This window comes from Paroedura picta, chromosome 12 (assembly GCF_049243985.1).
Source record: "Paroedura picta isolate Pp20150507F chromosome 12, Ppicta_v3.0, whole genome shotgun sequence".
NCBI lineage: Eukaryota > Metazoa > Chordata > Lepidosauria > Squamata > Gekkonidae > Paroedura > Paroedura picta.
The window spans coordinates 47,056,355-47,066,726 of record NC_135380.1 but is presented as its reverse complement, the minus strand read 5'-3'; the positions used below and the strand labels follow the sequence as shown (position 1 = coordinate 47,066,726).

The following is a 10,372-nucleotide window of genomic DNA, read 5'->3' as shown; positions in this document are numbered from 1 at the left end:
GGGAAAGACCCGGAAGATACACATGTACATTCTGGAGACGAGTGTGCTTTGGAGATAGGAGTTCCCCGTGGCGGAAGGAGGGAGGTGCACCAGAGTCCCCACCCATGGATCCCTCATTGTCTTAGACCCAGAAGCGAGACTTGGGGACAGTAATACATCGATTTCCCCACCTTTTCTCCAAGATCCCTAGAAAGACCCATTTGCTGGAACATGCCATAAAAACAGAGCCACGAGAGATAGTACGAGTTCCCTGGAGGCCTATACTGTTTAAAAAATGGCCTGTGGTGCAAAAAGAGGAGGAAGACATGTTATCCCTTGGAGTCTAACAGCAGATGGAGGAGCCCTATAGTAATGGTCCCAAAACCCGACGGATTGGTGAGGTTTTGTGTAGACTTCAGAGCGGTGAACCAAAAAGCCAGGTTCAATGCCTACCCATGCCACGAGTGGAACACCTTGTCAGTCAGCTGGGTAAAGCTCAAGTTATATCAGCCCTAGACTTAACGAAGGGGTATTGGCAGGTGCCCCTAAGAGACGAAGATAGGGAAAAAACAGCTTTCGCCACTCTACGTGGTTTGTATCACTTTAAAGTAATGCCTTTTGGGTTGCACGGCACTGCTGCAACTTTTCAGAGATTGGTTGACCTAGCCTTGAAGGACTGTGCTGATTTTGCCTTTGCTTACATTGATGATATTATCATCTATAGTCCGAATTGGGAGACACATGTGCGACACCTGTCAGCGGTGTTCCAAGCTTTAAGCAAGTTGGGACTGGTGGTAAATCTGAAAAAAAGTAGATTAGGATTCAGACAGCTCAAATACTTGGGCTTCATTGTAGGCAATGGACAAGTGAAACCCCTCCCTGAAAAGTTAGAAACTTATGAGAGACCAAAGACTAAAAGGCAGATGCGACAGTTTTTAGGTTTTGTCGGGTATTATCAACAATTTGTACCCCATTTTTCCAGTAGAGCTGCTACGTTGACTGATACTCTAACCAAAGCACAACCTAATAATGTAATTTGGACAGCAGAACGTCAGGAAGCCTTCAAAGATTTGTGCATGTATCTGTCCCATAATCCCGACTTTGAAAAACCCTTTATCGTCCAAACGGATGCTTCGGGATCTGGGTTAGGAGCTGTGCTAGCCCTAGAACAAGAAGGTCTAGAGTGGCCCATATGGCTTCTAAGTCGGAAACTCACGCTGGCAGAGTTGCGCTGTTCAACCATCGAGAGGGAGGCGTTGGCGGTGTTTTGGGCAACAGGCGCCTTAAAGTTCTATTTGACAGATAACCCATTTGTGCTAGTGACTGACCACGAACCTCTTAAGTGGATGGACAAAGCAAAGGACCACAATGCACGCATCATGAAATGGTATATGTCTCTCCTTTTTCTTTTCAGATTGTGCACCGACCGGGGCGGCTGGGAGCCAATACCGATTTTCTTTCTAGACTATTTGAAGGCAACTCGGACCAGATAACTCCTTGGAGGGAGGAGGTGTGTCTGGGCGGGCCAGGAGCTGACAGGTCGGAGAGAGGGGAAAAGGGACAAGAAGCCCCGAATAGAAGGCAGCAAGGGGCAGAGCAGAGCAGCAAGACGAGGCATGCGGCAAACAGCCACGCAGAGGGGGACTCGGGCAGGAGTGTAAGGAACGCCCTGGAGCTCAGAAAACACTCAGTGCTGAGAAGAGGTGAAGAACGCAGCCTGGACCCACCCGGACGTGGGGTTTGGGGGTCAGAAGAGGGGCAGAAGATTAGGAGGAACCAGAGAGGGTTGCTTAAGGGACTGAGAGCAACCCAGAGAGGGTTGCTTAAGAGAGGTGGGAGAAGGGAACTTACCTGGTAGCGGGCGAAGGAGAGTCGCAGCCTCGAATCATGGAAGAATATGCTCAGCCAGCCCGTGAGAAGGACACAGAGGGGGATAGCTGTAACTTAAACCTCCCCGTTCACAAGTCCCAGGGAAGGGCCCGGCCAAGAAGACGCCAACGGTGGAACCTGAAAGAAACAACTTACCTGCTAGGTCAAGGAAGCTTTGAGACGCCCTGGGACGGGGAGGGCGATGCCGGAAGTGCATAGGCGGGGATGTTATGTAGAAGGGGGCGGAGATTAACAGGGGGATATAAGGAGAAGAGATGAAGGGTGTGGTGGTGGTGAGTTGGAGCACGGTGTTTGTAAGCAGAAGGTGTCTGAATAAAAGAAGTTCGAAGTGAAAAGCTGGAGTGCTGTTTGGTATCTGGCAACAAGGACACCAGGAGACACGGCTGAAAAGGGGATGCCCCTGGGAGGGGCTAAGGAGCGCCCCACAATTTTAAATTCCTCACCCTGGCTCTTTTGATCCAAAAATCTCCCCATTCAATTTTGTTTCTTCTTTGTGCAAACTGAGCTGCCATTGTTGCATCATTTGGCAGTTTCCTTGCACCAAATTCTTCCTTTGAAAATGCATGCATTTTCCTATCATTTTCAATGTTATTTGGGCACTAGTCAATCCTTATCCATTGTGGTTCCTCTTAATATTTTTGAAACAGCCTGGGGGGTGGAACGGTCCAGGGTGTCCAAGTTGGAATAGGGCCAATTAGGGTGCAGCCAGCAAAGCTGCCCCTACAGCTCCTGCCCTCCTTCCCTGGAGGCTAGCCACTTTGCTCTCAGACGCTTGAAAGAGACACACAGAGACACAGAGAGCCCTGCCAAACTTCAAACGAGCCCTCATTACCTCCTATGGCTCCTGCTGTGTGTGAGAGAGAGATCTGCGCCTGCTGGTGTCCACTGGGTCCTAGCGCCCATTTTATTCCTGGTTGCAATGTGCTCTCTTGCTAGTCAGCATTATAACCTATATATACATTAACACAACCAAATGTAACATAAGTTGCGTGCATGTATGTACCAAGTACAAATGAATATTAAAAAGCTGAAAGTCAACAATGAAGTCCATTGCAAAAATATGAAAAAGTATAAATGACAAGAGAAAACTTGCTTATACCCACCGGATCAGACTGTCAGTTGGACAGATGCCTCTAACAAGCAAGATAGGAAGGTGAAATGAAATCCCTCCCCTGTTCTTCTCTGTACTAACTCAGACATACTGCTTCTGTATAAGGAGGCTCAATTTAGCTCTATAGGAATGTGCAGAGTACTTCAAAGTATGTGTAACCTATTCATTTTAAACAATATCAAAAATAATTTCTTTTTATTTCAAAAAGGAGAGAGTTCACATCTACTGTGTTTCCCCAAAAATAAGAGATTGTCTTATATTACTATTAGGTAAAAAAAATGCACTAGGGCTCATTTTCGGGTAGGTCTTATATTTCTTCAATTATTATTGAACTTACTTTCTTTTTCTTCTTTCCTCCCCCCTCCCTCTCGTTTCTTCCTTCCTTCCCAATCCTTGTGTTCTAGTTTTTTAGGTTTTTATTTTTCTCCCCCCCCACACACACACTTTCCCTCCCCCTCAGGACTCCCCCCTTCTCCTCCCCCCCGTTCAATCTCGAGGCTTAGTCTCAGCCACCTAAGTCCCGGCTTGACCGTTTTGAATGTCGATGGTCAGTCTTTACTGATTTCTTTTTTCTGGGCTGGCTGAGCTGGTTCCTGCGTGGCTGGCTGTGGAAGGTCTTTCATGGTTCACACGGGTGGTGGGCGGTCTCCTGGCCGTTTGGGGTGGCTCTGTGTGCTCCAAGGTGGTGGCAATGGTGATCCCGGTGGTGGGCAATCTGGGACAGCATCATGCGCACCGGCTGATCCTGGTGGTGGGCAGTTTGAGTGGTTCCATGCGCTCTGGTTGGTGGGCGATCCAGGCAGTGGGTGTTTTGCTTAGCATGGTCCGGCTTGGTCCCGTTTTGCTGCCTGAAGCCGCAATGACAGAGTTGGCTCAGTGTGCATCTGGGGGGTGGGGGGTGGCTCACCTCAACTCTGTTGTGGCAGTGGAAAATTGGTTTCATTGAGGGCTGGGTTGAAGGTTTCTTTGTGGGTTTTTACCCCAGATTTTAGCTGTGTTTGAATTTAATTATCGTTTTCCATTATTTTTTGCCAAATTTTAATGTTTTGGGCAGCTTTTTTGGTCTGGGCCTGTTAAATTTTGGGGGCAGTCTGCTCTGTCTGCCATCTGCCAGCATTGGGTAGATCTTATTTTCTGGGGAGGGCTTATACTAGCGGTGCATGAAAAAGTACCACTAGGTCTTAATTTTGGAGTAGCTCTTATTTTGAGGAAACACGGTATGACACTGTGATCCTATCTTGTGATACCTGCACTTATGAAAACAACTATAACCCAACTTCAACAGATATCATCTTTGGAACAATGAATATTGAATAAAGAACACATCTAACAATAACCATATTTGGAACAATACAGCAACAATTCAGGCCTGTTGTATTTGGGCAGAACAGGGCCTCAGTCTTTCTGACTTCTATCCAGGCAGTCCCTTGAAGAAGCACCAACTTGTAGCTGTGCTGTGTTGGAAGATATTCTGTTCTTCACAGAAGTCTCTGGCATCTTTTCATTCAGATGGAAGGCATCAGGACTAAGCAGCCGAATTCCTTGCCTAAAATGCTAATAGATATAGTTTTTTATACATAGGGAGTGCTTCTGAGTGGAGAGGGCTTCTCCCTGCAGCTTCAGGCCTCCAATCCTTCTGGGGAAATTGTGGGGCATTTCCCACGGCTTAAAAATAGCACAATGGTTGCTGATTGAAAACGCTACTAATTTGCCATAACGCACGACGTCGTAAACAATCTGCAACAATCCTGAAACCGACCCGCAAAAAGCGCTTCGTTGTAGCGCTTCTAGGGGAATCCAGAAAACTGGATTCACCCTCCGGATAGCGATACACTCCTGCAACCAATCTGCAACAGTAGCGCTAAAGACCTGTGCGTTACCATTGTTGCGGGTTCTTCAAAGTCCCTCCTCCCGAGCCTGTCCTCCAAACTTCCGGCGAACTGTTCGCCATTTTTTTTTTCTCCGAGCGAGCGGGGATCTACGAGGCAACGGGACAGCGACTGGCTTTCAAGCACGATCACTTTCGGAAATTCTGCCCGGACACCACAAGAGTTTTTCACAAGCACAGTGGCACACACCGTCACGTTCCCAAAATTTGCCCAAAGCTTAAAACCCCGTCTACCATCGGCCAGTCCTAGCGGAGTCAACGTACAGGGAGCATTTTAAAAAATTTTCCTCTGAGCGTGCCAACGAACATTCGCCGTTCGCAGTCTCCTGCTTAGCTTAGAGGGGTTCAATAGACATGATTCGTGGTGATTTCATGAGGGGCGGCTTATGTGTAGTGGGTCTTTGTGTGGTTCCCAGTGCGTGCTTGTGCTTGGGTGCGGACAACCCCTTCCATTGGCGGCTAGACCTCCGGCAAGCGGAGTTGCCGTCCCCCGTTCATTTTAAAAAATTTTCCTCTGAGCGTGCCAACGAACGGTCGCCGCTCGCAGTCTCCTGCTTAGCTTACAGGGGTTCAATAGACATGATTCGAGGTGATATCATGAGGGGCGGCTTATGTGTAGTGGGTCTTTGTGTGGTTCCCGGTGCGTGCTTGTGCTTGGGTGCGGACAACCCCTTCCATTGGCGGCTAGACCTCCGGCAAGCGGAGTCGCCGTCCCCCGTTCATTTTAAAAAACATTCCTCTGAGCGTGCCAACGAACGTACGCCAGTTACATGTCATGTTTGGTTGATTTATGCTGTGGCTGGTGAATATTATTGGGGAACTGCCGAGTACTGCCGCACTTGCTCTCGGTTGAACACCGGCATGCGTTTGTGTAATGGCGGACATTTTCCTAAAATGGCTCCCGCTGCATGTTCAAACTGCTCTTCTCGCGTGTAAACGAATACGCGCATGCGTTAAGTCAAACAACAAGGGCGCCAATCTGGCCATTAGGAGCAGATCCTGTTCCCGCGCGAGGAGTTTTGAACGTGACATGTGACCTGATGTGGCCAATGTGCGTGTCCCCTGCTGCCCTCCACCAATCAGGAGCCGGCTAGTCCCTTTGTCTTTGTGTGCGGGAAGGTATATGATCCGTTGCACCCTGCACCTCCCACCACCATTTTGCTCAGCTACTAGCAAAAGCAACATGGAATCGTCTTCTCAAGCCTCGTCCGTCCCTGCAACCGGCCGTGGCCCAACTTGGAGGGACGCGGAGATCAGGGACCTGATCGGGATTTTCTCGGAGGAGAAAATCCAGGACGCGTTCCAGTCCTCCCACAGGAATAGGGAGGTTTTTGAACAAGTGGCTATTAAGATGCGCGCCCTGGGCCACAACAGGACCGGCCTTGAATGCCGGTCGAAGACGAAGACAATGAGGGCAGAGTACATGAGAGCCGTGAACCATAACAAGGGTTCCGGCAACGAAAAGGTGACCTGCCCCTACTTCGAGGAGCAGCGCCAGCTGTACGGGGACGGGGAAGGATCCGGCAGGCCGAAGCGCGTCGGCCGGAGCCTTAAGGTGGTTCGGAAGCCGGCTGCCCCGGTCGAGGAACCACCCGCTGAGGAGGATCCCGGCGAGGGAACCTCCTCCAGCTTTCGCCCTCCACCCCCCGTCCAGCAACGAGCCGCGGAATCGGTAACGCTGGACCTGATCGCCATCGTTCCTGGGGAGCCAGAGGAGGCTCCTGAGCAAACGCCCCTTGCCTCCGGTAAGTGATTTTCTTTTTATTTTATATTTCCTTTTAAGCAAATGTGTGTTCTGACGTTTGGGCATCGTTTTCTCGTGTGTTCGTTGCAACGCATAATACGGTAGGCTGTGGAGAGCTTGCTGTGGTTACTATTTGAAACGGTTTTAATTTTATAATTTTATAATTTAATTTTTAAAAGATTTTAAAAGAAGGTAGGCTGTGGAGTGCTTGCTGTGGTTACTATTTGAAACGGTTTTAATTTTATAATTTTATAATTTAATTTTTAAAAGATTTTAAAAGAAGGTAGGCTGTGGAGTGCTTGCTGTGGTTACTATTTGAAACGGTTTTAATTTTATAATTTAATTTTAATTTTTAAAAGATTTATTAAGATGGTTGGCTGTGGAGTGCTTGATGTGGTTAGTATTTGAAACGGTCATGTTTCACCAACAGCCCCAAAATATTTGCAGCATGCCTCGCCCATAGGCCTTCTGCAGTACTTTGGCTCACAACTTTGGGAGCTTGCTTTGTGGTTCATGGTGTATGCTTGCTCGTTTTTCACTATTTTCTGCTCTTGTCCACAGAGACACAGTTGCCAGGGACGGGGCCCCTAGAGTCTCCAGCAGCACCTGACGTGGATAGTGATTCGGGGGCATCAACTAACATTGGTAGGTATTAGTAAAAATAGGGGGGGGGGCTGTTTTAACTGCTTTGTGCTTTTCTGTTTGTGCAGGGCAGCAGCACTGCTAAGAGAAAGAAGAGAGTCCCTCTGCGTTGCTGGTGTAGGCTTTGAAGCTGGCTTTGCCACCCTTTGGTCCTAGATCTGTTTTTTTTCCTTTTTTTGCAGATTTCATACCCGGAACACAGGAGGAGGAACAGCCTAGGGTGCTTGGACCTCCTGCCCGGCGCAGGCGGATACAGATTCAAGATGGTGAGCGTGCATGACCTGTTCCTTTCGAGCCATAGCTGCAGGACAATGTCGCTAGGCACTAACCATGTGCTCCCTTTTAATTGTTGAGAGTCCTGCTGTGCAAGTAGGCAAAAGTAAAAGCACACCATGGGCAAACAAACAATAGCCATGTGCTCGCCGGGGATTGTTTAAATTCTTGGCAGGAAAACACGGGGACAAAAAAGAACACCATGTCCACCATGGTGTGTTTTGACTTTTTGGATGTTACTAACAGTTTTGTTTCTCATTTTTTGCCAACAGAGGTTCTTTCAGATGAGGAGGAGGAACCACCCCTGGCTCCAGGCAGCCCACCACCTAGAGGTGCGCTCCCAGCAGAGGAGAGGCTTACGAGGGAACGCGGCAGGCTGAGGCGCGTCTCCGTCTTGACAAGCGTGGGAGAGAGGCTCCTTGAGCACTGCTATGAGGAGTCACGGCGTGCCGCGGCCGCTGACCAAGCCATGCTCACACTCATTGCCCAGGAGGGGAGAAAATTGAGGGCAGTCCTTAGAGAGACAAACCAAATCCTACGCGAAGGCGTGGAGGAGGTGCGTCTGATAAGGAGACTCATGGAGAGGGCTGTAGCGGTCATGGAAAGGGCCTACCCTCCACAAATCGCCCCCCCACCACCACCCACACCAACACCACCACTTCCAGCACCCACCCCACCGACTCCCTCTCAGAATGCCTCCACCCAAACAAGAAGGAGGACTATTCTCGGAAAGAGAAAAATAAAACCAGCAGACAAGTACTCCCCCTCCTAGTTTTGCCCACTTTTTCTATTTCATGTTATCTGTGTTTTGTTGTTTGTTGAATAAAGTTTATATTTTTGACTCTGTCTCTGTGTACCCTACTGTAGAATCTGCAAGGCTGAAAGCGGCCTCTCTAGTGATTGTGTATATTGTGGTTCTGCTGTGTGGGTTGGAGGTTGGAGGGGTGTTAGTTCAAGGAGTTTTAGGAGTGTGGTGTGGGGTTAAATATGTGCGAGTTTAAGAAGTCACACTGGAGTCTTGTTATAAAATTTGCAATAACATTTTATTTTAAAAAACATTTTAACAGGGGAAAAACATTAGGGAATGAAACTTGGAGCCCCACCAGCACCACCACCCCCCACCCCCCTGGAAAACCAATTTTTTTTAACAAAAGTATACATTTAACAGGGGAAAAACATTGGGGAATGAAACTTGGAGCCCCCCCCCCCCAACCCCTACCCCAAAACACAAACAGGAAACAAAACTCAGGTCCCACCGCTCCCCTCCCCAGCCCCTTCCATCGCCCTAACTCTCCTGCACAGCCGTCCCACGGTCCCCCTAACTTTGCGCCGGAAGAGCTCTTCGTCCTCCTTCTTCTTAACTGTGGGGAGGGAGAAAAAGTACACATTAGTACCACACATATTTTCAAATTTCTTTAGTTTACATGCATACACTTTTAAGTGGCCTTAGCCACAGTGTGAGAAGAGTTGGGCAGTGGGGAACATAACCTACGCTCTTCCGCCTCCCTCTGTTGCCTGTGCTGCTCAATCTCCCCTTTCAGCTCCGCCACTTGAGCCTCCAGGGAAGTAACTCTGGCCTCCATGGCACGCAGCCTTGCCTCCACAGTTTCAGCTATAGAAATCAAACAAAGAATTTGATCACACTCCAAAAGGAAGCATCACATCAGGCTCCCATATGGCTCCGTGTGGGTACACACACATGGGTCTCCCTCACAGACATAAAACTCTCACCTGCAGCCTGTCCCGAGGTGGAAGGTCCCTCTTCCTCCCCCTCCTCACGCTCAGGTGCTGTTGCCAGCTTGGATGGTGATTGTGTGGCTGGGCAAAGAAAAAGACAAATCATAATTAAAAGCACACAAAACAGAGATGAAACACAGCTGGTGGACACACCACAGTTAGAGTCTAAGCGCATAACCAAAGTGGTTCTACAGTACTGGCTGGCTAAGTCTGAGGGGGTTGACAGCATCTAAATACTTTCTCGAATTTCATTGGGGACAGTAGGGGAAAGAGGCAGCTAGTCATTCCATGCATGTTTAAGGGCAAAACACAACGAGGGCAGCACTCACCCATATGCCTCCTCATGTCCAGGGGGGGCTTCCCAGCCTTCTCCCATATTTTCACCATCTGGTCGTGGAAGACCGTCCTCCCACTTGGCTGCGGGATCCCCCCCCACTGTTCCAGACTGTTTAGGAAGTCCAGCTTAAGGCGCTTGAATTTTGTCCGGACCTGCTCCCAGGTCCGGACATAGCCCCTCTCCCTCAGCTTTGAAGCCAACACCAGGTAGGCACCCTTGGTGTGGCAATGGGTGCTGGCCATTAGGCGGCCAACACTTTTTGATTGTAGCACCAGCTCCAGAAGTGCCTCAGCCTCGGCGCGCTGCCAGAAGGAGCCCTTCCGTGGCTTCGGCATCTTCGGAATGACGGTTAGGGAACGAACGTGCGTTGCTCCGATCGACCACCCCGTTTTTTAAATGTATCAAAGCTGCCCACCAATAAAATTATTCCTTGGAACATGAGTGGATTGATCCTCCGGTTTGACAGGGGTCGCCAATACTTCCTGGCTACCCGCCTCCCCGAACTTTCCCCATTCAGCGCTTCCGTATTGTGTTTGTCAATTTCAGTGGGGAGTTAGCATTTAGGGCTGTCAAAGTGCTTTTGGACCAGAGAATCCCCGTTTTTTTGCTGGCAAAGTACACAAACCGCACAAGACAAGGTTAAACAAAGAACACAAAACTTTATTCAACAACAGAGTAGGAAAAACAATTAAACACGCCTCCTGTTTCTGTAGATGTGGGTGGCTATGGCGTCCCGAACCTTGCACCCCTCAGCATATATCCTTTTTCTCC

The 10,372-nt window shown here is 49.0% G+C and overlaps 1 protein-coding gene and 1 long non-coding RNA gene across 2 annotated transcripts; one reads left to right on the top strand and one right to left on the bottom strand.

Moving 5' to 3' along the window:
* The first annotated feature begins 351 nt into the window (after positions 1 to 351).
* On the top strand, positions 352 to 8,368 carry LOC143821305 (uncharacterized). Its single transcript, XM_077305097.1, has 6 exons — positions 352 to 468; positions 1,394 to 1,636; positions 3,663 to 3,731; positions 7,014 to 7,257; positions 7,437 to 7,520; positions 7,800 to 8,368. The coding sequence occupies exons 1-6, from the start codon at positions 352 to 354 to the stop codon at positions 8,297 to 8,299; spliced, it is 1,257 nt and encodes a 418-aa protein (XP_077161212.1). The 3' UTR covers positions 8,300 to 8,368.
* A 362-nt stretch (positions 8,369 to 8,730) lies between these two features.
* Positions 8,731 to 9,346, bottom strand: LOC143821848 (uncharacterized). Its single transcript, XR_013225935.1, has 3 exons — positions 9,259 to 9,346; positions 9,020 to 9,139; positions 8,731 to 8,888 (listed from the first exon to the last, which is right to left on the bottom strand). It is a non-coding gene; the product is annotated as an uncharacterized LOC143821848 (long non-coding RNA).
* Positions 9,347 to 10,372: the final 1,026 nt, after the last annotated feature.

What these genes read in the sequence shown, in the direction of transcription:
- LOC143821305 (XM_077305097.1), top strand. Translation starts at nt 352, where the DNA reads ATGGTCCCAAAACCCGACGGATTGGTGAGGTTTTGTGTAGACTTCAGA. An exon ending in AGGGGGACTCGGGCAGGAGT is followed by an intron (nt 1,637 to 3,662) that starts GTAAGGAACGCC and finishes GTGTGCTCCAAG; the next exon opens with GTGGTGGCAATGGTGATCCC. An exon ending in GCGGATACAGATTCAAGATG is followed by an intron (nt 7,521 to 7,799) that starts GTGAGCGTGCAT and finishes TTTTGCCAACAG; the next exon opens with AGGTTCTTTCAGATGAGGAG.